This window comes from Natator depressus, chromosome 2, assembly GCF_965152275.1.
Source record: "Natator depressus isolate rNatDep1 chromosome 2, rNatDep2.hap1, whole genome shotgun sequence".
Taxonomy (NCBI): domain Eukaryota; kingdom Metazoa; phylum Chordata; order Testudines; family Cheloniidae; genus Natator; species Natator depressus.
In genome coordinates, this window is record NC_134235.1 from 220,695,364 (window position 1) to 220,719,399 (window position 24,036).

General features: G+C 44.0%; 1 protein-coding gene across 4 annotated transcripts; it reads right to left on the reverse strand.

The window, feature by feature from the left end:
• Positions 1–1,712: 1,712 nt before the first annotated feature.
• Positions 1,713–14,436, reverse strand: STEAP1 (STEAP family member 1). 4 transcript variants are annotated; one of them, XM_074943394.1, is made up of 6 exons: positions 14,086–14,431; positions 13,062–13,111; positions 11,386–11,478; positions 7,356–7,865; positions 5,791–5,955; positions 1,713–3,072 (listed from the first exon to the last, which is right to left on the reverse strand). In XM_074943394.1, exons 1-6 carry the CDS (start codon positions 14,222–14,224, stop codon positions 2,815–2,817), a joined length of 1,215 nt encoding a protein of 404 aa, XP_074799495.1. In that variant the 5' UTR covers positions 14,225–14,431; the 3' UTR covers positions 1,713–2,814. The 4 variants fall into 4 exon arrangements, with proteins under 4 accessions (XP_074799495.1, XP_074799498.1, XP_074799496.1 ...); XM_074943397.1 differs by having other exon boundaries at positions 14,075–14,203; XM_074943396.1 differs by lacking the exon at positions 1,713–3,072 and adding an exon at positions 3,080–5,311 and having other exon boundaries at positions 14,086–14,436.
• Between the last annotated feature and the right edge of the window lie 9,600 nt (positions 14,437–24,036).

Here is a 24,036-nt window from a genome sequence, read left to right on the forward strand (position 1 = left end):
AAGTCCATTACTAATCCCCTGAGGAATTCTGTTCACTATATGTGTACAATTGTATTATTAGATTGCTCTTCATTTTTACAGGCAACACTGGTTGCTTTAAAAGACTTTTTTAAAGCATGTGTTTAATCCATCTCCTCTCCGTAGCTTCCAACAATCAAGGGTCAGGTTCTGCTTAGAGCTGTGTGTCGCAATGCCTGGTTACCCTCAGAGCTGTTTATTTCAACTCTGTGTCAAAGGTTTTGATTCCACTGTCTGCTGTAAAACAATTAATCCAGAATGCAACACAAATGGAAAGTGCTCCAAACCAAAATCTTTTAAATAAGACGCAAACTAGGGCTACTCCTGCAAAGAGCACAAGATGTTTAATAGATAATCATTAAAGATCAAATGCTACCTTCTGTTACGTGGTGCACTGGGGGGCTTGCACTGTTTCACTAAGTCTATGACTACACTTACCGCAGGCACTACAGGTATAGCTACACAGCACAGTGAAAGGCTCCGGTAACACCCTTTCCCTGCTGCCTCAGTCTTTCACTGCAGTGGGGAAAGTCTCTGCCAGCAGGGAGGGAGTAGGACACTACCCTCCTACAAATAGTATGTGGCCATGAGAGGCACTGTTTGGGTGAGTAGAGAGCTGTGTAGGGTATATAGCCTGGGGGTCAGGCATGCAGAGCACCCTACTTACCTAAGCTGTGTCTCACTGTCTACACTGCTATTTGTACCCATGCTATGACTGAACTTGGCCCTAGGCATTCAATTTGGTCAGGTTTTATGGTTACATCTTGAACAATATATAAAAGCAATTAGATTCCATGCACCCCCCATCACCACAATGGGAGAGGAAACTAGCAGCCAGTACATTTTTTTTTATTAAAAATACTAGTTGGTTTGTTGGGTAAAGGAAGGAGGTGAACTCTTAAAGTACTCTACCACCTAATCTGGTAAACTGGTTTGTGTTGTTCTGTAGCATTGTTAGTAAACTATTTTATAGTACATTACTATGGAGTGCAGATAATGCTCTTATTAAATGAATACCAGGAGCCTTTGGTAGCTCCTAATTTATGTCCATGATAACATCCTCTCATTCATTTTATTTGTTTTAGTGATGACACTCCAAATGTACTGATAATTGCATGCACCCTGTTCCTAGAGTAAATAAGTCTGAAATGTTCTTGGACTCATATTGTGCACTAACTTCCTTTGTTTAAATTCCTTAGACAACGTCCATCATTGTCTGGCACTATTGACTTTTATACACAATGACAGCTTGGCAGTGTGATTCTAAGAGGCTAGTGGGTTTAGAAACACTGAACATATTAAAATATATTTGTGTTTTAGACACTACAAGTACAGACCAGTCATGGTTACTAACAGTGTTATCCACTTTCTCTTTAGTCAATGAAGTATAGAGGTAACCACTCCCCTATATCTTGTACTAAAGCAACGTATTAATATACTTAATGAAAGATTAAAGACAGGAAATGTAAAATATACTGTCCCTACAGCAATGTTAACTGATCCATTAGTTTTGCTATGTATGCTAGATCCATTAATGTATAGTAGACGAATTAGTTTTAAGGTATACTGGATCCATGTATAGTGTACACTAGATCCTTTCCTTTTTACCAATCATCAATTTTCTCCTGTTTCTGATTTTGAGAGAGTTTTTTGGGGTCATTTTGCTGCATGTGTGCTGTGTGTCTGTTGTGTGTGGTCCAGTGAAGCAATTAAAACTCTCATTTCACTGGTCTCAACAGCAGCCTGTCATCATCAGCACCTGTTCTGGGCTCCCTAGTCAGCCTGAACAGAAGAGTGGCAGTGATGGAGCTAACGCTGGATGAATAATGAAAAAAGAGTAGTCACTGCATAATTTATTTGAAAAATATCCTGACATTTGTCAAGTGAATCATGCAACTAATATCATTCAATCAGCTGCTGCTATCACAGAGAATGCGAGGATTCATTAGCTTTAAGTATATTCAGAACTGATTTAATATTTTAAAAATTCTCAGTAAGGACTATGTCAATGCTAAGTTTCAAAGCGTTGTTTATTCTCTGACATTTCTCCCCCACTCCACCCTATTTGGTCAGAAGTGTCTAAAAAGGCTTAACTGAAAAATAAAATCACCCTGGGGTACAGAGTAAAGGTCAATCCTGCAAACACTTATGCATGATCTTAACTTTACTCATGTGAGCAGCCCCACTGAAGTCACTGGGAGGACTTATGCGAGTTAAGTTAAGCACATGTGTAAGTGTCTGCTTGCTCCTGCCAAAAGCATGGAAGATGTTCAGCCTCAAAAATAAAGAAGCAAATAGGAAAAAAAAATAATAATAAAAGAGGGGAAAAAAGAAATGGGGAAAAAATGTGACATGTGTTACCTTAAACATAGCAAGCACTGGGAAACACCCTCTGTAGTATAAGAGTCAGATCTGGTTCTTTCAAATCGTTATCTTATTGACCTTCTGTAGTCAACATGTCAAGCCGGGATTTATGATTGCCTTTCCCTATGGCTGATGATTGTTTTACTTGTGGAAATGAAGAACTGGATTTTAAACAGCATAAGACTCAGAATAAAGAAATGAGTCAATGCCTGAGGAACCCAATTCAATCCACTGTCTCAGTAAAGGGTACTCCCTTATCCCAGATCAAGTCAGAGGAGAACACAGATGCCACACCCCCAACCAAAAGTGGAAATGAAAAATACACAAAGAGTATTTAACCAATGCATGCAAACCCCCTCCCCCCCCAATATGTGACCATTTCATAGAGCTCATTAAATCTATACGTGGCAGCATGATAAATACTCATTCAATCTACAGTCTGGAAGTCATCTGTGTTTTATTCATCTCTATATTAGCATCCCAACCGCATCTGATCTTCTGGATCTTCTTCCTAAGGCATGGGAGAAGCAGGACGCTTTTACAAAGCAGGACTATAATAGGAAGAAAAATGGCGATCATAAATGTAGGGGGGGTGTACCACACAAATTGGTTTACGTCAACCCATTTATTCCAGGCAAATACCAATGCGTGAACTGTGCATAGCAGCAAAGCTAAATACCCCATCTTGCTCTGGAAAGAGAAAAGAACACAAGTTAATTTTTTTCCCCAATAACAGTAAAAAATGTACTTTATTAGGCAGACGTCGTAAGCACCAAGGGCTTGATGCATAACCCACAAATGTCACTGGGCTTTTGATCAGATCAAAGATCATTAATTCAGTAACTAAGGGGCTCAATCCTACACCCATCAAAGTAGTGGCAAAATTCTCTTTGACTTTAATGGGAGAAAGATTGGGCACATTTTTGCAACTTTTCCGTGTAGCAGCAGTATAAATGAGATGTCAAGAGAGATGGGTGGTCTATGGTGCTACATACAAATCGTACTTTCCTCAGAAGACATAAGTTCATTCTTGATATCAGCTCAGTTTCCCCACATGCCATTTTTATCCTGCATTAGCAGGAGGATGGTTGTGACTTGATGCTTTGTTAGGCCTTTTCTACCCTTATTTCTATAAGAACAAAGATAGATTTTTTTTTTAAATTTCTTGCAAAGCAAATTATTACAATCAGGAACTTCTGATGTTCCACGCAATGAAAAAACAACAGCCCCATTTAATAACTGTAGAAGAGCTCGGTGCTACCTTCCTCATAAAGAAATAACTCCCCCTGACGTCACTGGATTTGATTTAGTATGCTCAGGGAATTCAGGATTGGGCCCTAAGAGAAAAAACGTACTAGTAGCACCACTGGATTTGAATTTTCCATGAAAACAAAAATTGTTTTTTTTTATTTAACTTTTCATAGTAATCACTGGGAAATCATACACTGTTCTAGATATCCCTTCACATAATCAGATTGATGCATTATTTGTTTACAAGACTAATCTAGCATATTAGTGTTATTCTTCTGGTTAGATGGGCTTCTTTACCTTGCTGCTGGTATGGGCTGGGTGATGCCTAGTTGAAGAAGAAGGTGGGCATAACTGCTGCCCTTTCATTTAGGACAGCATAAGAAGCTATTGAGCTCCTCTAGAGAACCGGGACGCTGAAACACTAGGTGCATTACTCAAAAGAATGGCAGACGCAAGACAGGTCAGAAACAGAGCCACATAGGTGAAGGGGTTTCACTGGATATTTGCGTGTCTGTGATAAAAGCAGGAGGGAAGGAAAAACACCACAGAAGCTGAGATACAAGCAGTAGAAGGCCAAGGGCACAGTCAGAACCAGCCCTGGGAATGTGTCCCTGAGAGAGCTTTTGGGCTAAGTGCTGGCTGGAACTGAGAGAAACGAAACTGTCTTGTGCTATTTGATTCCTGCTGTGTTCAGGGAAACAGGACTTTATGACAGGTTTTTCTTTGGAAATTAACAGAATTTTATCAGAGAAACACTGAAGTATCAGCTATTTCTCCTCTACTGAAACAACCCTCTAGATCCTGAATCTTGGCTTCTGGTTGGGTCAAAAAGGGATAACAGTACTTTAATATGAATAATCAAAATTGTGAAGTAGAGGCCCCTTCTGACTACCTTTCCCCAGCTACTCTCTATACACCTGAAAATTTTCCCCACAACTGATTACATCTCAAGTTACAGTATATATGATCCCCCATCACTGCATTGTCAGGAGATACTCATTGATGACCTAATGCAGAGTGCTTAATAGGTAATCAAACGTTCATGTTTAGGTGCTCAGGGCCTGATTCACCACTCTGCTAAACCAGTTTTACACTGGTATAACCTCAGTGACTTCAGGGGAGTCTTTTTAAATTAATGCTAATGTAAGTTAGAGGAAAACCCCAGCCCCTCAAACTGATGTTTAGGTGGCTGAAGCAAGCACATGTGGATGCTGAGCTTGGTACACATGTAAGATTGATTAGGTGTACCTATGGGCAGAATTTGATCCCTTACCTTTTCAACTAGATTCCTTTGCTTTGAACACACCTTTTTTTGCTGGAGAGGGAGAGTGAAAGCCTATGTTTATGGTAAGGACCTGATCCTTGCCCTCCCTTCCGTCTGCTTTGTGCTGCTGAGGCACATCAAGGCATATCTGGGCCAGTAGGAATGGGCCAAGGTATTAATGAAATGCCTTTTATGGCAATGATACTTGGCCAATGGAATGATCCCCAAGTAACCACCACTGTCAGTGGCCAGCCCCTGGATTAGTGGAGCAGAAAAGTGGCCTTTCCCCCTACCTTGTCTCCTATATTGAACACAGGTTGGCTTGGTCCCAAGGATCTGGCCTTAATGGTTTGATATAGGATGTGGCAGTACAAATGCCTCTCTGCTGCCCTGCCAACATAGCGTGATCCTGTTCTGGACTCAAAATAATCTCATGTTAACACCCTTCTAATACTTGGTTTTATGATCAAGCCTCCAACAAAGGTGCAAATTGTGGGGGTGTTTTTTGTGATGGACTGCACTAGCCCACAGTCTCATTTCTCATGCAGTAGGCCATGGAACAGCCGTCTGACTTTTTAGAACCAAGAATATCAAGTTGGTGACACCAAAACTAGTGCCCTACAGGTGTGGGGATGCTCCTTGTCATTAACAATCTCTAATCTGCAACAACATTTTAGCCTACCAATATGTCAATCTTTTTTTTTCCAAGTAACAAATAAAGTAGAATGTTTGTTGCAAAGCAATTGGCAAAGGACACTGAGTAAACTTTCAGACTGGTTTCCATGAGCACTGTGATGTTCTGATATTTTAAAGAAAGGTTATTACTGCTGATCTTAATTTATAATATAAAATCCTCCAAGAGCACACAGATCACATGCACTGTTTATGTGTACCTGAATACAGTGGAACTCTCTCCAGGTCAAAGAATGGCTGACAGATGGAACTGATGTTACTGCCAGTATGGTCAGCAGAGCTAGTCCCAGAATTCCTAGAGACACATAAATCTCCATTCTCCAGACATCATGTTCAATCCAGGCATTTTCCTTTTTTTGCTTGACCTGCCAAAAGAACATCACATTTAAAGTGACAGACTGACACAGGACCTTGCTGTTCCCAAGAATTGTAGTTATTTACATTAGAGTCATTTAGCCAACACTGGGCTTTGTTTTCACTCCCTTTCCTTTGCTTTTGCCCTACAAATGGGAATGCAGCCAAGTCTCTGCATTTAACTCTTAGGTTATTTACTTCTGATGACAAAGTTTGCATCAGTCTATTCTGAAGGAAAATCACCTAGATTGAGAAGTGTTTACTGAATTGAGCAATGCCTTGACCCAGAGGAGACTTGTCCTGCAGCCTTTGTAACCTGACTTCACAGGAGAATCTTTATTCTTTCACAATCAAAATTCCACCTATTGCTAAATACCATATTTGGAAGATTCTAACAGGAAATATATTAACCTGGACTATTTTAAGGGGCTAATCAGCAGGCATTCTCAATTAGTTTGTTATCCTGCCAGGATAGCTATTTAGCTCTAAAAATTACACTCGGCCCATTGAGCTGCCCTGAAAACAATGGTCTGTACAGAGGAATGGATTAGACTTCAGAGGACCTTGATTCTCCAGGTTGTTCTAATTTATGGCTGCCTGCAACAGCCCTGAAGAGGCCATTGCATCAGGTAGGGATCATCACAATGCAGTGTGCTCCAGTCACAGTCATTCTGCCCTGACATGGCGCCAGGACACTCTCTGTACCGGGGGCTGCGAGTGGCTTAGCAGCACTACACTACCTGAGGATATGCTAATGCCAGGGAAATTCCCAGCAGGCCAGCTTTTTGTAAATTCTGGAGCAAAGTGCTTGTGCATGTGCCGAATTCTCAAGAAGCTGAAAACACCCTACCCTCTTTGAGTCACACACGTCTACGCTGTTAGCTAGCGGAAAGCTGAGATGGGACTTTAAGTCTAACACCACTTCACACTTATTTGTTATATATAGGACAATGACAATTGGGATCAGTACCAGGAGCTGTGTAGATAGGAAGACAGTCAGATGAGGATCTCAAAGTACTTTACAAACAACTAATTACCTGTGAGGCAGGTATGATTGGCGCTGTTTTATGGAGGACTGATCTCAAACCCACACAGGGGAAGTGACTTGCTCAAGAGTTTGCAGATTCATTGGCAGAGCCAGGATTGACACCTGGAGGATGGGACTCTTATTTTCAGGCTTTAGCAATTAGATTCTGCTCTTTCACTTTAACATACCCCGGCCTGTTAAATGAAGCAATATATATTTTGTGGGTTAGCCCATGGGTTTTTAAACAAAGAGCTTTGTGGCAGCTGCTTCAGATTCAAATGAAAATCTTTCTCCTCACAGGCTTCTCTGCGAGAGTTGAGTAGATGTGAGATCAGGACTCTGTCAATAAAGAAGTTTTAGTTCGATATTTGGACCCAGTCATACCTGTTGGTACGCCCAGTTCAACAGCTTGTATCTGTAAGATCTCCTCATTGGGTAGCACAAGCTATAGCATGCATGCATTGAGGCAAAGAAAAAACTGAGAAGGCCAAGTTGCTTTCTTGATAACATCCAGCCATTCAGCCACTGTGGAAATCGTTTATACTTGGTCCCATAGTGGAGCTGGAAACCTGCAGCTAATATTCCTGGTAAATAAACCAGTGCCAGAAGGGTGATTGAAACCACTGGTAAAACTTTGTTTATGACCAGGATTGGAATTTTATAGAAAGTGTTTTCATTAGTAGTGACAAAAGGGTGGACGACATCTCTCAGAAAAGTATAGATAAATATTAGCAATGAGGCTATAGACGCTATCTTCAGTGGCAAGTGCCATTTGGGGAAGAGATCCTGCTTGCAGTATTGATCTGAAGGGTATTCAAACTCATCAAAATGACATGTTTGATGTAAATGAAAAAACGCAACTGCTTCTTGGGTGGTGACTTGCAAATCCGTATTCTGAAAAGGATAAAAAGAAGAAAAATGTGTCAAGTTTAAGAAATTAAATAATCCATCAATCGTGTTAGACTCCTGCATTATTGCCCTTTCACCATATGTTTCCCTTACATTATACAAACAGTAACATAATAGTTATCAAAGACAAGACAGCTCAAACATGTGAGGTTTCACCTCTCAGATACTTAGGTACCTAGCTGATCTGTGCTGAGGCAATTTAAATCTAGATTTCTGGTTCCCTATTCATCCTCTAAGGTGGTTTCTGAATAGATTTTCATTCCAGGAAGTTAACTACCACAAGAGAAGATTTCATTATGACCTCTTCTGATAAGAGGGATAAATTTCAAGACACAGATTAATAATGTAACCCAAATGATGCACATGGCAATGGAAGCCAGAGTCTGTATAATACAACATTCTAGTCAGCCAGTGATATTTTAACTGCATTTGCAGGAGAAATTGAAAATTTTTTGATTGATGGTACACAGACGGTAGAAACCAAAGAGCTAGGAGTGCACATCAGCCCACTCCACGCTCAAGTCCCCTCCTCCCTCACCCGATACACATAAGATCTAATAGTTTCCTGCCTCATTTCCCCCTTCACAAATGATGTGAAATTCGATCATCTCAACTACAAAATTGAAATTTCTTCTGCCAGGTAGGCATGGCTTGATTGACTTTCGTTGAAGTTGGTGGCAAAACTCTCATCAACTTTGGTGGGAGCAAAATTAGGCCAGAACTTCAGCATAACACTATAGCATGCATTACGGTCAGTAAATTTAAAGACTGTCCTGTGGTTATTACCTCTTGCAGAGGGAAACAGATTAGAATTTATGTTTTCCTTTTATATCTATGCAATGATGGGATGCTGGTAGAAGTTTGTGTGGGGGTGGGGAATTACATTTATTCTTCACAATCCAAAAGGAGTGTCTCCCTTCATAATCCCATACAAATAAAATAAAGCCTCAAATAAGCCAGAAATGGTTCCATCTGAAGACATGTAACTTGTCTTATGTTCAGAACTCAGTGAAGAAGAGTCTCTGTACTAGATTTGGGAAAAAATAATTAGCGACAGTAATTTGGAAGTTCTAAATTTGCCTCACGTTAGGACATTGGAGGACTCCCAAACGCAGGTGCCAACTTTTTTCTTTCTGGGTGGGTGGTTCACCCCTGCTCCGCCCAGAGGCCCTGCCCCCACTCTGCTCCTTCCCTCAAGGCCCCACTCTTGCTCTGTCTTTTCCAGCCTCCTCTCTGCCCCCTCCCACAAGCGTACCCTGCCCTCATTCTGCCTCTTTCCACCCTGCTCTGCCCCCCTCCCTCCAGCACCTCTTGCCCGCTGCCGAACAGCTGATCGGCAGCAGGCGCTGGGGGGAGGAGGCAGAGCAGGGGAGGAGGGGGCCCGCCAAGCAGCTGATTGGCGGGTGGCAGGTTGGTGGCTGAGCACCCACTATTTTTTAGCGTGGGTGTTCCAGCCCCGAAGCACCCGTGGAGTTAGTGCCTATGCTCCCAAAGCAGGTTCAGGGCTGTCATCCAGCATCATTCTCAAGAACCAGACTGCTCCATATGACAATGGTGCTGACACAAGTCAGAGAGGAAAATTCAGAGAGGATGTGCGAAGCGGGGCAGCATGTAGCCCATTGGTAATTGGGTGCGAATCTACACTTCAAGCTGGGAGTGTAATTTCCAGCTCAAGGAGACATACCTGTGCTAGCTATGATTAAGTACTCTAAAAATAGAATGTAGTCCCAGTGGCATGAGGGGTTGGTTGAGCAGCAGGAAGGGTAGCCAGCTTGAGTATGCAACTGTCCAAGACCACAGCACATACTCAGGGAAGCTAGCTCCTCCTGCCACCACAGCTACACTCTATTTTTAGCATGCTAGCTCCATCAGAGCTAGCGAGGGTATGTCTCTTTGAGCTGGTAATTCCACCCCCAGCTCGAAGTGCAGGCATACCCTAAGGCTTTGTCTTCACTGACAGAACAGCATTTGGTTTTTTGACAGCGAGATAATAGGTATGCATAGTGATCTCGCTGTAAAATCCTAAGTGGAGACAAGGTACTCGCAATGGTTACTGCGTGATAGTGAGGTGAGATCAGCCCTCCTCTGGGGTTTGACCTAGTTTACCTTATGCCTTGTCTCCAGTAGGTTTCACAGAAGGACAGCTAACATGCTAGTTATCCCACAGTAAAAGCACAGCTTGTCTGCCTCTGAAGACAGACTCCATTAGATGCGCTCAGGTGAGGGGTATCCCTATGCTGCAATCAGAGGTGTGACTGTAGCTCAGGTAGACATAACCGGGCTAGCTTTAATCTAGCTAGTATGGCTAAAAACAGACGTGTAGCTGTGGCAGCTCAGGGTTCAGCACGGGCTGTAGAAGCCCTCTGGGGTCCTTGAGTACCTACTCCCATCACTAGCCCACGCTGCCACATCTACACTGATACTTTTAGCAATGACAGCATGAGTAAAGCTTGCGCGGCTACGTCTGCCTGAGCTGCAATCACACCTTGAATGGCAGTGCACACATTCCGTAAGGAGAGGCAGACTGAACTGGTGTAGCATACATGCTGAGAGGACAGAAGGTGGGGTAAATTATATGCACTAAGATTCATCTGTGAACTTGGCCCAGAGGTTCTGACCTTTTGAAGAGGTAGTCTGAAAGGCCTAATTCAATATTCAATGATAAGAGATAGCTACCCTCAGAATAAGGCATTAGTTCTGTGACTCAGCACCTACTGAGGCTCTGGGGGATGGGCGGGCACAAGCCTGCCCACATCTAAAGGCCCCTCCCCCCAGCCAAAGGGGAGGAGCTACTTGTCCCAGGTCTCAAGCAGATTTGGTGGGGAAACAAATGAAAAAAACAGGCAAGGGAGTGAGGGTCACAGGGTTAAAAGCAGGGAGCCAGAGGTGGACACTGAGCAGAGAACCCTGGACCGTGCCCACTGCTTCTCGAAGTCATCCAGGGAGCTAGTGGACACGACCCAGGGGAACTCTGCCCAGAGACATGACTTTAGGGAGGTTCAGAAATAGGCCCCACAGTCACAGAGCACATCCCAGTCCAGCTTCCTCCTCCTGCAGAGGCAAATTTTTGCTGGAAAAGATTTTTTTTTTGCTGGATTTTTCTTTTGGGGGCAGTGAGAAAGACATAATGTTCATTGTGAGACAACTACTTTAAAAAGACTGTCTTTTAAAGACTGTCCTTTAAAGAAATTTAGGGATTTCTTACTGGAATAAAATGATTTCTACTGTGCTTTGTTCAGCTAATAGGGCACAACTCAAATCTCTCATGTCGCTCTGAACTGTGCTGCCACTTCACTGGCCCAAACTGTGTATTTAAGCATGATCTCTGACTACACAGAATGAAATGTCTTTATCTTTTTATCTCTTCATGACAATATTGTTACAAGACTTAAAGATGAGCTGATGAGATCCCCATGTTATGGAAACAGTTAATTCTCCAGAACGACCCAGGTGAGAGATCAAACATTTGCATGATGCATATGAGCTTTTTTCATATGTATGTTACCGAATTGTTATGGTTTCCCGTATTTCTCCCAGGCTCCGGTTTCTGAACTTCATCCTGATCCAGAGTGTTCCTGCTCTCCATTACAGAGGAACCCTGAAAAATAACTACAGGATGTAAGTCATCAAGTACTCAAATGCACTGCTGCAATTTTGTTGTTATTTTACTGAAATGCAGAAATGACCATAGTTTTCATTTGCCATATGTTTTCAGGACCATTTGCCTCCTATGGAAGTGACACACAGCCTGTGGCTTTAGAGTGGTACATGCTTCTTTGGGGCTCTCATGGCTCTAACAGGAGTTCCTTTCATTTTTTCCTGATCCTTGGCAGAATGAGGATCATGAGACCACTCAGTTCTGTCTGGGACATTAGAGGCAGCACAGGTAAAGCTAAGCAAGTTGAATGGACTTGCAAAGATCATGTCAATCCATAACAGTGAGGTTAAGGTGTGAGGAAGGGATAAAATGGAGAGAGATGAGGGCCTGCAGCACTATCCTCTTTTGGTTTCAATGCTGCCATTCTAATCATCCTTTCTTGTACCAGTTCACACAGATTTCCAAGAGCACGATCTGGCTTGGAAAGACAGATGGGCAAGTGATATTCATGCATTAAGACATGCAGCTCTTATTCTGATACTGCACATTCTAGAAATGAGAATCCCAACAATACCTGCCAGCTATTAAAGGCTTGTGATATTGTGGAGGATGTAGTGAAATTTACTGGTTTCAGAGTAGCAGCCGTGTTAGTCTGTACTTGCAAAAAGAAAAGGAGTACTTGTGGCACCTTAGAGACTAACAAATTTATTTGAGCATAAGCTTTCATGAGCTACAGCTCACTTCATCGGATGCATCTGATGAAGTGAGCTGTAGCTCACGAAAGCTTATGCTCAAATAAATTTGTTAGTCTCTAAGGTGCCAAAAGTACTCCTTTTCTTTTTGAAATTTACTATGATGGCTATCAGCTGGGATGACAGCTGTTGTTGCAAAAGTAACAATTAGAAGCCAATTTATCAGTTTTCTGGAAATAAAAACAATCCTAATAAGCAATACTGAAAAATAAACTCTGTGAGAATGAATGCATGTTCTCATCCAATGCAACACGTCTCAGCTGTGGAGCTGCATACAAAGAATCATTGGGGATGGGTCATGAAAGTGCACTTGTTTTCTTGTGCCAGAATTAATGAAATAAAATATCGGCTGAATGTCCAGTAATGAGATGTGGATTAGGAGGGTCCATAATAGGAGACATTAATAATTCTACTCTGTGGTAAATGCTAAATGAATTGGTAAGAAGCAGCCAACTCCAGTGCACCCACTGAGACAAAGAAAATTACATTTAAAAGCCCAGAGGTTGAGGAAATAGCTAAATAGAATGATGGCTAAGTAGATCATAATTATTATTGTGTGACAAAAGTGTTGTAGTAACTCCTGTCCTCACTGCATGTCAGCTCAACTTCCCACCTTCTACAGTGAAGCAGTAAAACCATTTAAAACCATAAGGGACAAGCTCCTGCTGTGAATATAAGTTTGCTGTCCACTTTAAGCTCAGCTGGTAAACCAAATGATAGTTTTCCTTCTGATGTGATCATTCCATTTTGTAACATGAAAGCTGACTAAGAATTATGCTAAATAAACAAACTAGGGTCCAAAATCTGCAGCCCTCACTCAGGGAAAGCTACCTGTGAAGTCAATGGGAGATTTTCTGGAGTAAGGACTGCAGGACTTGGCTCTGTGAAAAGAGAAATAATAAACATGATTAGAACCTACTGTGGGAGTTACATCTGAAAATCTGCTGTTATATTTGCAAAATTACAGCATAGGTTTCAAGAACCAAAAGTTTTTCTTTTAGAGAACTCTCTGCATTGTTTGGATATATGCAGTTTCTTAAAAAAAAGAACTTTCCACATTTGCATTTAGCAAAGCTTTTGTTCTGAACTTTGTGGAAGATCTAGTGAGAAATACACAGTATTTGGAATAGTTAAGGTGTTGTTCAGTGTTTCCGCTACAGTCAGAATGGGATTAGATCTTCTCCAGGTTTTAAGACACTGTCCCTAAAATTAAAGCGACCTAGGTGAGGATGTAGGACAATCTGTGAACAAGCATTTCGCTTTGTTCTTCACGGAAACAGTCTAAAATCTGTTCCAATCAGCCAACCCAGCGGGGTGGAAAAGTCAGACTGTCAGGCACAGGAAATATGAATAAGCTGCTGTTTACTGCAAAAGGGAGCATTGCCTGGAAACATTTTCCCAAGACTCGGGCAACTTCTGTACAGGCAGCTCAGATTAAAGCCTAGAAAACTAAACCAAACAAGACTTTGTCACCCCAAGTCCAGGGTTTACTCCCTTCCCTTTGTGGGCTATAAAACCAATTCTTATAGCGATTTCTGAGTCACCAGTTGCAGGAAGATACTGATTGAATTTAGCACTGGAGGGACGGAGGGAGAAGGGGACTCTGGAGTGAAGTGAAGTTAGAGGTTGCTCTCCAGGACTCCTCCTGTTCCGGTTGTAACGGGTGGGCTGAGTTTCTAACAGTCTCCCGAGGGCCCACCAGTAGCTCAGCTCAGCAAGTATTTGATTAATCAGGGTAAGGCAGGAGAAAGCGAATCTACTGCTGCTGTTTGTCTGTGCGAACGTACCCCAGCCACAAACGCGGAGCTGTTAGAAAACGCAGAGATTAAACTGAAGTTACTTACAAACTTTCTACCTCGGTTTAGGTCTCCAGGCTCAGGACAGGGTGAGATTCCAAGGCGCGCTGGCGCAACCCACAAGCGACCTTGGAAGTCTGATGCCCAGCCTTCGGCGTGCCCATTCTCCCTCCTCCTTTCCAGCTCCGCCTTCTGCATCCATCCGGCTTCACCCCGCCTCCGCTGGGGCTGGGTGAAAACTGGATTTGCCCGAATCCTGTTGATTTTCGTCTACACAGCCCTCAAATTGTAAGAGCTCACTAGAGATCAGGTTTCACCGCGCCTTCTGCACCAAAAAGCCCTAGACCCATGCCGCCCGGGTACAGAAATCCCTGGATCCGGCAGCTGAATTTTTCTGGCTCCAACCACGTTTGCCCCCGCCCCTTCAAATTCTAATGTGGGAAGTGCGGACACATGTAGCCGCTCCTCTCACCCCAAAGCCGTTCAGTCCCCAATGAATCCTGGCACGTCAGTGCCACCAATCCTTGGATTTGGCATCTGGGTCCCGCGCGATCCAGCCAATTTTTGGCTCTCACCTTGCAAATTGTACTTCTTAGACAGAAGGCGAGACACCTCACTGCATCCTAGCTCAACAGTGGAGGAAAAAGCCGGAGCTAGCGCCCCAGAACCTGCCAGTTTGGGGCCCTACCTCCCTCCCCCCCAAATTTCGCTGCCTAAATAGAGAACGTCTTGAGCTGTTCTTACCGCTCCCTGAAAATCTGGGTCCTGAAACAGTGGCAGATAATCCCTTGTTCCCTGTCCTTCTTTTCCTTATCTTCGCCACTCGTCCTGTCGGGGTCCTCCAACGCTTTCCTCTCTAACCTTTCTGCACTTTGTCCCTGCCTCTTCTTACCAGATATTCTTGCCCTACCAAATAGAACACAAACTTAGGCGCTCCCTTTACACCAAAAATAAATCTAAACCCCAATGTCTGCCTCCTCCGGTCCCAAACCGACATCCAAGAAACTACTCCTGCCCCGCTGCCTGCCAAATACCCTCCCTACATCCGACAACATGCCTCGCCCCAATTGCACGTTCAATTCCGATCTCCCTCACCTAACCCTGCTGCCAGCCAAACCTGTCTCCTTCCTGCTGACAAATTGCACTTCTCCAGCCCTGTCTCTACTAACGTAACTATCACGATCAAAGTCTGCCCTGATCTGGCCCCTTTTAGCTATCGCAGTTCTGACAAAGCTGACCCACCTTGGAGATGCATTCAGAACACTAGCTCTGGATTGTGTTCACACTAGTACTGTGGATTATCTTGTTGGCATTTGGGAAATTACTGACATTGGTACAAAACGTTATTCGCCTCTCGCCTTTGATTTGGTGTGGATTCTACAGAGCGCAAGGTCGTCCGCGCTGAGCCGTGTGGCTGGCGGCAGATAAGAAATTGCCTGGTGGGATATAATTTTTTTCTCCTTTCGGGCTCTTTATCACGCTTTAAAAATTACTCTCAGGGTGACATCTAGCGGTAGGAACATGAGTGGAGGCACATGACTGCTTTAATCAGCTGCGGGTAGTGTTGTATGTACAGAGAACTTGGTCAGCCTTTATCTAAATATTAAGGTCCAAAGGCGGTCATGCTCCCATTGATATCAATGGCAAAACTCTCATTGGAAAGTCTCAATTGACTAGTTTAGTGGTATCTGGGCTATATTTATTAAGTTACTTATCACATGACTAATATTGTTTGGCTGGGGGTTGGGCAATCATACTATCTCATTGAAGCTGTTGGTTATGACAGCCAACTGCCATTCAGGCTGAACAAGGGAACAATTAAGTGACCCTTTGTTTAGTGAAAGGCGAAACAATGGAAAACCACTACCAAAGGGCTAGACTGCTTGCAAACCTGGGCAGTGGCTAGACCATGCAGTCCAAGATGTGTCCTGAGTTTCTGTTAACAACCATCAGGGTGGAAGGATGGATTTGATTGCAGCTGTATATAGGGATGTCAAAGGATATACCTGCTCTGTAGTACTCCCTTCTAGCCCAGCATGGCTCAGGAGCACCTACCTCAGTTTCCCTTTCACTCAGGGTACCATAAAAAGTCCATGCAGGCCAGATATTCAAAACATTTTCCTTTCTGGAGTCCAATTTATTAAGTCCTACACAGTCTTTCAAAAAACCCAAACAAACTTAAAAAGCCTTTATCCCCTTTTCAGCTAGGCCCAGCCCCTCCTCCCCAAGAACACAGCTTCCTTCTTTCCCCAACACCTCTAGCCTGAAGATTGGCCTTCTTTACAGGCCATCCCTCCTGGTATCTTCTCCCTGCTGATTCAGGGTCCTTTAGGAACCTTCTTACTCCCTGCAGTGTCTGCAGGCAATTGCTAACAACTAGCAACAGCTGTCTCCCCCTTTACAAGGCTCAGGTGCCTTCCTGTAAGCCCTATTAGGCAGCAGGTAATCAATCCAGATGCACAGGTCTTAAAGGGACTAGTCACTCTGTGACAGGGGGAGAGAAGAGGCAGCAACCTAGCAGAAGTAGATAGTGAAGGCAATGAGGAAGCAAAGACAGTGAGAGATACACATGTAGCATGATTCTGAGAAAAACTAAGCAAGGGTGCTTTTGGGTAGAGTGCTAGCTGAAAGAGACTTGGGATGTAAAGAAAGGTTTCAGAGTAACAGCCGTGTTAGTCTGTATTTGCAAAAAGAAAAGGAGTACTTGTGGCACCTTAGAGACTAACCAATTTATTTGAGCATAAGCTTTCGTGAGCTACAGCTCACTTCATCGGATGCATACTATGGAAACTTTCCAATGATGGAAATTCCACAACCTCCCTAGACAATTTATTCCAGTGCTTAACCACCCTGACAGGAAGTTTTTCCGAGTGTCCATCCTAAATCTCCCTTGCTGCAATTTAAGCCCATTGCTTCTTGTCCTATCCTCAGAGATTAAGAAGAACAATTTTTCTCCCTCCTCCTTGTAACAACCTTTTATGTACTTGAAAACTGTTATGTCCCCTCTGTCTTCTCTTCTCCAATCTAAACAAACCCAATTTTTTCAATCTTCCCTCATAGGTCATGTTTTCTACACCTTTAATCATTTTTGTTGCTCTTTTCTGGACTTTCTCCAGTTTGTCCACATCTTTCCTGAAATGTGGTGCCCAGAACTGGACACAATACTCCAGCTGAGGCCTAATCAGCACAGAGTACAGTGGAAGAATTACTTCTCGTGTCTTGCTTACAATACTCCTGCTAATACATCCCAGAATGTTGTTTGCTTTTTTTGCAACAGCATTACACTGACTCATATTTAGCTTGTGATCCACTATGACCCCCAGATCCCTTTCCGCAGTACTCCTTCCTAGGCAGTCATTTCCCATTTTGTATGTGTGCAACTGATTGTTCCTTCCTAAGTGGAGTACTTTGCATTTGTCCTTATTGAATTTCATTCTATTTACTTCAGACCATTTCTCCAGTTTGTCCAGATCATTTTGAATTTTAATCCTATCCTCAAAGCATGTGCAACCCCTCCCAGCTTGGTATTGTCCACAAACTTTATAACTGTACTCTCTATGCCATTATCTAAATCATTTATGAAGATATTGAACAGAACCAGCCCCAGAACCGATCCCTGCGGGACCCCACTCATTATGCCCTTCCAGCATGACTGTGAACCACTGATAACTACTCTCTGGGAATGATTTTCCAACCAGTTATGCACCCACCTTATACTAGCTCCATCTATATTGCATTTCCCTAGTTTGTTTATGAGCAGGCCATGCAAAACAGTATCAAAAGCCTTACTAAAGTCAAGATATACCACATCTACTGCTTTTCCCCATCCACAAGGCTTGTTAGCTTTCTTTGACAGGGTATCAGGTTGGTTTGACATGATTTGTTTTTGACAAATCCATGCTGATTGTTATTTATCATCTCATTATCTTCTAGGTGTTTGCAAATTGATTGCTTAATTATTTGCTCCATTATCTTTCCAGGTACAGAAATTAAGCTGATTGGTCTGTAATTGCCTGGGTTGTCCTTATTTCCCTTTTTTATAGTCTTCTGGAATGTCTCCCGTCTTCCATGACTTTTCAAAGATAATTGCTAATGGCTCAGATATCTCCTCAGTCATCTCCTTGAGTATTTGAGGATGCATTTCATCAGGCCCTAGTGATTTGAAGATATTTAACTTGTCTAAGTAATTTTTGACTTGTTCTTTCCGTATTTTAGCCTCTGATCCTACCTCATTTTCACTGGAATTTACTATGTTAGACGTCCAATCGCGACCAACCTTCTTGGTGAAAACCGAAACAAAGAAGTCATTAAGCACCTCAGCCATTTCCCCTTTTTCTGTTATTGTCTTTCCCCCCTCATTGAGTAACGGGCCTACTCTGTCCTTGGTCTTCCTCTTGCTTCTAATGTATTTGTAGACTGTTTTCTTGTTTCCTTTTATGTCTCTGGCTAGTTTGATCTCGTTTTGTGCCTTGGCCTTTCTAATTTTGTCCCTACATACTTGTGTTACTTGTTTATATTCATCCTTTGTAATTTGACCGAGTTTTCACTTTTTGTAGGACTCTTTTTTGAGTTTTAGATCATTTAAGATCTCCTGGTTAAGCCAGGATGGTCTCTTGCCATACTTCCTAGCTTTCCTACGTAATGGGATAGTTTGCTCTTGTGTCCTTAATGTCTCTTTGAAAAACTGCCAACTGTCTTCAATTGTTTTTCACCTTAGACTTGCTTCCCATGGGATTTTTACCTACCAACTCCCTGAGTTTGCTCAAGTCTGCCCTCTTGAAATCCATTGTCTTTATTGTGCTGTTCTCCCTCCTACCATTCCTTAGAATCATGAACTCTACCATTTCATGATCACTTTCACCCAAGTTGCCTTCCACTTTCAAATTCTCAACCAGATCCTCCATATTTGTCAAAATCAAATCTAGAACAGCCTCCCCGCTAGTAGCTTTCTCCACCTTCTGAAATAAAAAATGGTCTCCAATACATTCCAAGAATTTGTTGGATAATCTGTGCCCTGATGTGTTATTTTTCCAACAGATGTCTGGGTAGTTGAAATCCCTCATCATGACCAAGTCCTGTGCTTTGAATGATTGTTAGTTTAAAAAAAGCCTCATCCACCTCTTCTTCCTGCTTTGGTGGTCTGTAGTAAACTCCTACCATAACATCAGTCTTGTTTTTTACCCCTTTTATCCTAACCCAGAGACTTTCAGCAAGTCTGTCTCTTATTTCTATCTCAACCTCAGTCCAAGTGTATACATTTTTAATATATAAGGCAACACCTCCTCCCCTTTTTCCCTACCTGCCCTTCCTGAGCAAGCTGTATCCTTCTAGACCAATATTCCAGTCATGCATATCATCCCACCAAGTCTCCGTGATGCCTGCTATGTCATAGTTGTGTTTATTTACTAGCATTTCAAATTCTTCCTGCTTATTCCCCATACTTCTCGCATTAGTATACAGACATCTAAGATTTTGATTTGAAGATAACAACTGAGACCTTGAACTTGACTCAGTGATCTATGGGCAGCCAGTGTAGAAAGTAGAGGACAGGTTTGATGTGCTTGCAGTATCCCATATTCCTGAGGAGATGAAACATTCTGTAATAGCTGGAACTTCCTAAGAGCTGATGGCTTCATGGCCAGGTATATTGTGTTACTGTAATCCAGACAAGAGGTGACAAAGGTGTGTGTATTACATGCAAAAATACTCAAAAACCAAATAGCGAAAGAATGATAAGTTTGCATAGTCCAGTACTCAAAGTTTAGGAAATACCAGAATTAAAGTTGCCTGTGTAACCTTAAAAAAAACCCCTTTGTTCATATGCATTATGGTACAATCTTTAATGACATGATCACATGCTATTTTTTCCCCAATGGTTCTTTATCAGTGTTTGAATCAAGGACATGCAGATTAATAGCACAGATTGCTACCACTTGAGCTAAAGAAGTAACTAGTAGGAATAGTACAGTGTTATCCTTATGTGGATATACACACTGTGACGGGTTCGATCACAGAGACCCCCTTGGGACTGCCACTTGATGTGCCAAGACTACTTCTGCCCCTGCTTTCCTTACCAGTTTAGGACTCCAACACCCTGCCTTGCCGAGCCAGACATGCCAGTCTGCTCCAACACAGACCAGGGTCTGATCCACGTGCCCCAAAGCTGCAGGCTTGATTGAAAGCAATTTAAGAACTGTTCCTGCCTTTAACACTCAGATGCCCAACTCCCAGTGGGGTCCAAACCCTAAATAAATTAGTTTTACTCTATAAAGCTTATATAGGGTAAACTCATTAATTGTTCACCCTCTATAACACTGATAGAGAGATATACACAGCTGTTTGCCCCCCCACCTCAGGTATTAATACATACTCTGGGTTAATTAATAAGTAAAAAGTGATTTTATTACATACAGAAAGTAGGGTTTAAGTGGTTCCAGGTAGTAACAGACAGAACAAAGTGAATTACCAAGCAAAATAAAATAAAACATGCAAGTCTAAGCCTAATACAGTAAGAAAACTGAGTACAGGTAAAATCTCACCCTTAGAGATGTTTCAATAAGTTTCTTTCACAGACTGGACACCTTCCTAGTCTGGGCAATATCCTTTCCCCTGGTAAAGCCCTTGTTTCAGCTCAGGTGGTAGCTAGGGGATTCCTCATGATGGCCCCCCCCTTTGTTCTGTTCCACCCACTTATATATCTTTTGCATAAGGTGGGAATCCTTTGTCCCTCTGGGTTCCCACCCCTCCTTCTCAATGGAAAAGCACCAGGTTAAAGATGGATTCCAGTTCAGGTGACATGTTCACATATCACTGTAAGACCCCAAGCCTTCATTCCTCCCAGCCTGACTCACAGGAAGGCCTGCCAGCAAACAAAGCCATCCACAGTTAATTGTCCTGGTTGATGGGAACCATCAAGATTCCAAACCACCATTAACGGCCCACACTTTGCATAATTACAATAGGCCCTCAGAGTTATATTTCATATTTCTAGTTTTAGATACAAGAGTGATACATTTATACAAATAGGATGACCACACTCAGTAGATTATAAACTTTGTAATGATACCTTACAAGAGACCTTTTGCATGAAGCGTATTTTAGTTACATTATATTCACACTCATCAGCATACTTTCATAAAATCATATAGACTGCAACGTCACACACACTCTTACCACAGGGCTACACAACTGTTTTGAGACAAGTGTCAGGATCCTGTGTTCTGTCCCTGTCCCCTAGATAGGGGAGTGTGATCTTTCAGTGGTGGGTAAACTATAGCCCACGGCCACATCTGGCCAGTCAGACCATTTAATCTGGCCCTCAGCTCCAGCCAGGGAGTGGGGTCGGGTGCTTGCTCTGCTCCGTGTGGCTCCCAGGAAGCAGTTGGCACGACCCCCACCTCTGGCTCCTATGTAGTACGCGGAGGCACAGCCAGGCGGTTCTGCGTGCTGCCCCGTCTGCAGGTGCTGCCCCCACAGCTCCCACTGGCCATAGTTCCCGGCCAATGGGAGCTGCGGGGGCAGCACCTGTGGACAGGGCAGCGCACAGAGCCGTCTGGCTGCGCCTTGGAGCCGGAGGAGGGACATGCTTCTGGGAGCTGCTTGTGGTAAGTGCCGCCTGAAGCCTGCACCCCCGCCACGCCCCAATCCCCTGCCACAGTCCTGATCCCCCTCCTGCCCTCTGAACACCTCAATCCCAGCCCAGAGCCCCCTCTTGTACCCCAAGCCCCTCATACCCAGCCCCACCCCAGAGCTCTCACCCCCAGCCAGAGCCCTCACCCCCCCATGCCCCAACAGCCTGCCCCATCCCTGATCCCCCTCCCGCCCTCTGAACCCATTGGTCCCAGCCCGGAACACCCTCCTGCACCCCAAACCCCCTCATCCCCAGCTCCACCCCAGAGCCCTCACTCCCCCCTCCACCCCAACCCAGAGCCCCCTCCCGCACCCTGAACTTCTCATTTCTGGCCCCACCCCAAAGCCCGCACCCCCAGTTGGAGACCTCACCTCCTCCCACACCCCTACCCCCAATTTTGTGAGCATTCATGGCCTGCCATACAATTTCCATGCCCCGATGTGGCCCTCAGGCCAAAAAGTTTGCCCACCCCTGGTGTAGGGACTATTCCAGGGAAAAGTGAGACAAGTGGCAATTCTAACCGCAGCTGGAGATAGCCCCAGCATAGGAGAAGGAGATGAAACATGGCTGGGTGTAGGTGATGTGCACAGAGAGCCCCCTCATGTCAAAGAAATTCTCTGCTGGCTAGATCAAGCTGATTTGTACCACTAGAATGTCGCAAAGAGTCAAGAACACATAGTGGAATCTGGCCCATTGGCCTATATCCACAAAGGGGGACTTAGGCTCAGCATTGCAAGGTCTTATGTTTAGTGCTCTACCACTTAATGGTATCCACATGCCTGAGTTAGGTCTCCAGACTACTCAGACAATGCACGGAGAGAGTTAGATGTCTAGGTTAAGGGATTAACGGAAGTCAGCACATTGATTGGGAAGCCACCTAAACTAGCCAAAAGGAAATGCTGAGAAGAGGGATGTGGCCGAAGTCCTACTCTTCAAAGGGACCTAGGCACCTATTTCTGCTCAGGATTCACAGCCAGGAAACCGCTTCTGGAGTTAGATGCCTAAGCTCTTTCTCACAAAAAAGGGTGGCATTGGTGACCCTTTCTAACCTGTAGCTAGTGGTTAGAGCACTCAGACAGGATGTGGGAGACCCACGTTCAAATCCCCACCTCTGCCTGACTTGGAGCAGGGATCTGAACACACATCTCCCACGCTCAGGACAGTGTCACCACAAGGGTGGGATTCTCAATCTCTTCTGTTCAATCCATTTCACTTTGTATAAATAATTAAATATTCATTGGACCAGAGAAAACATAAGAATGACTCTATAACCCAGTGGCTAGGGAACTCCCTGGGAGGTAGGAGACCCAAGTTCCCATGACTGCTTAATTATTTATATAAAGTAGAACAGTTTCAATAGGAAAGATTGAGGAAAGACTCACTCTAGAGTATCCCACAGCCCAGTAGTTGGGACACTTTTTCTCTGATCTGGGTTTTTAATAAGGTCCCTCCCCATACTGAGCCCCATGTGCCTAGAAGCAACTCACCGTTGGGGGTACACCCCCTTGTGTCTGGTTGCATGGCCTTCCCCTTTGTTGCCTCCTCCTGTTGGTCATCTCCATTTGGATCTTCCATGGTCTAGCCCTCCAGCCAGGTCACTTAAAAGTTCAATCTGCTTCTGGGGTATTGGAGTCTGATTGTAACTGGACAGGCCCTAAGCTGGCTTTTCCCAATGGGCCTCTTCAAAGGCCTTTCATCTGGCTCCTCCCAGGCTAGCAGCAAACTCCTTCCAACTCACCACAGAACTCAACAAAAATTGCACTTTTTGTTCCAGAGTAGCAGGTCCCAGGGCTTCTCCCTGGGCCCCTCAGTAAAGCGCAAAATGACAAACAAAAATCACTGAAGCATCTTTTGCTCCTCTCCAGGCTTGAGCCTCTCACCTCTCCTGGGCTCCTCATGGAACACTGGCCGCAGGGCCGGCTCTAGGATTTTTGCCACCCCAAGCAAAATTTGTTTGGTTGCCCTCGCTTTTTTTTCGTGCCCCCCCCATCCCTGGCTCTGCCCCAAATCTGCCCCTTAGAATCATAGAATATCAGGGTTGGAAGGGACCTCAGGAGGTCATCTAGTCCAACCCCCTGCTCAAAGCAGGACCAATCCCCAATTTTTGCCCCAGATCCCTAAATGGCCCCCTCAAGGATTGAACTCACAACCCGGTGTTTAGCAGGCCAATGCTCAAGCCACTGAGCTATCCCTCCCCTTTCCTAACCCTTTTCCCAAATCCCCGGCCCCGCCTCCTCCCACAGGCGTGCCGCATTCCCCCCCATTGCTTCCTGCGGCTGCCCACCTGGCAACCTCCACAACCCTAGCTCACCTCTGCTCCGCCTGTTCCCCTGAACACGCTGCCGCTCTGCTTCTCCCCCGTCCCTCTCAGGCGAGGGAG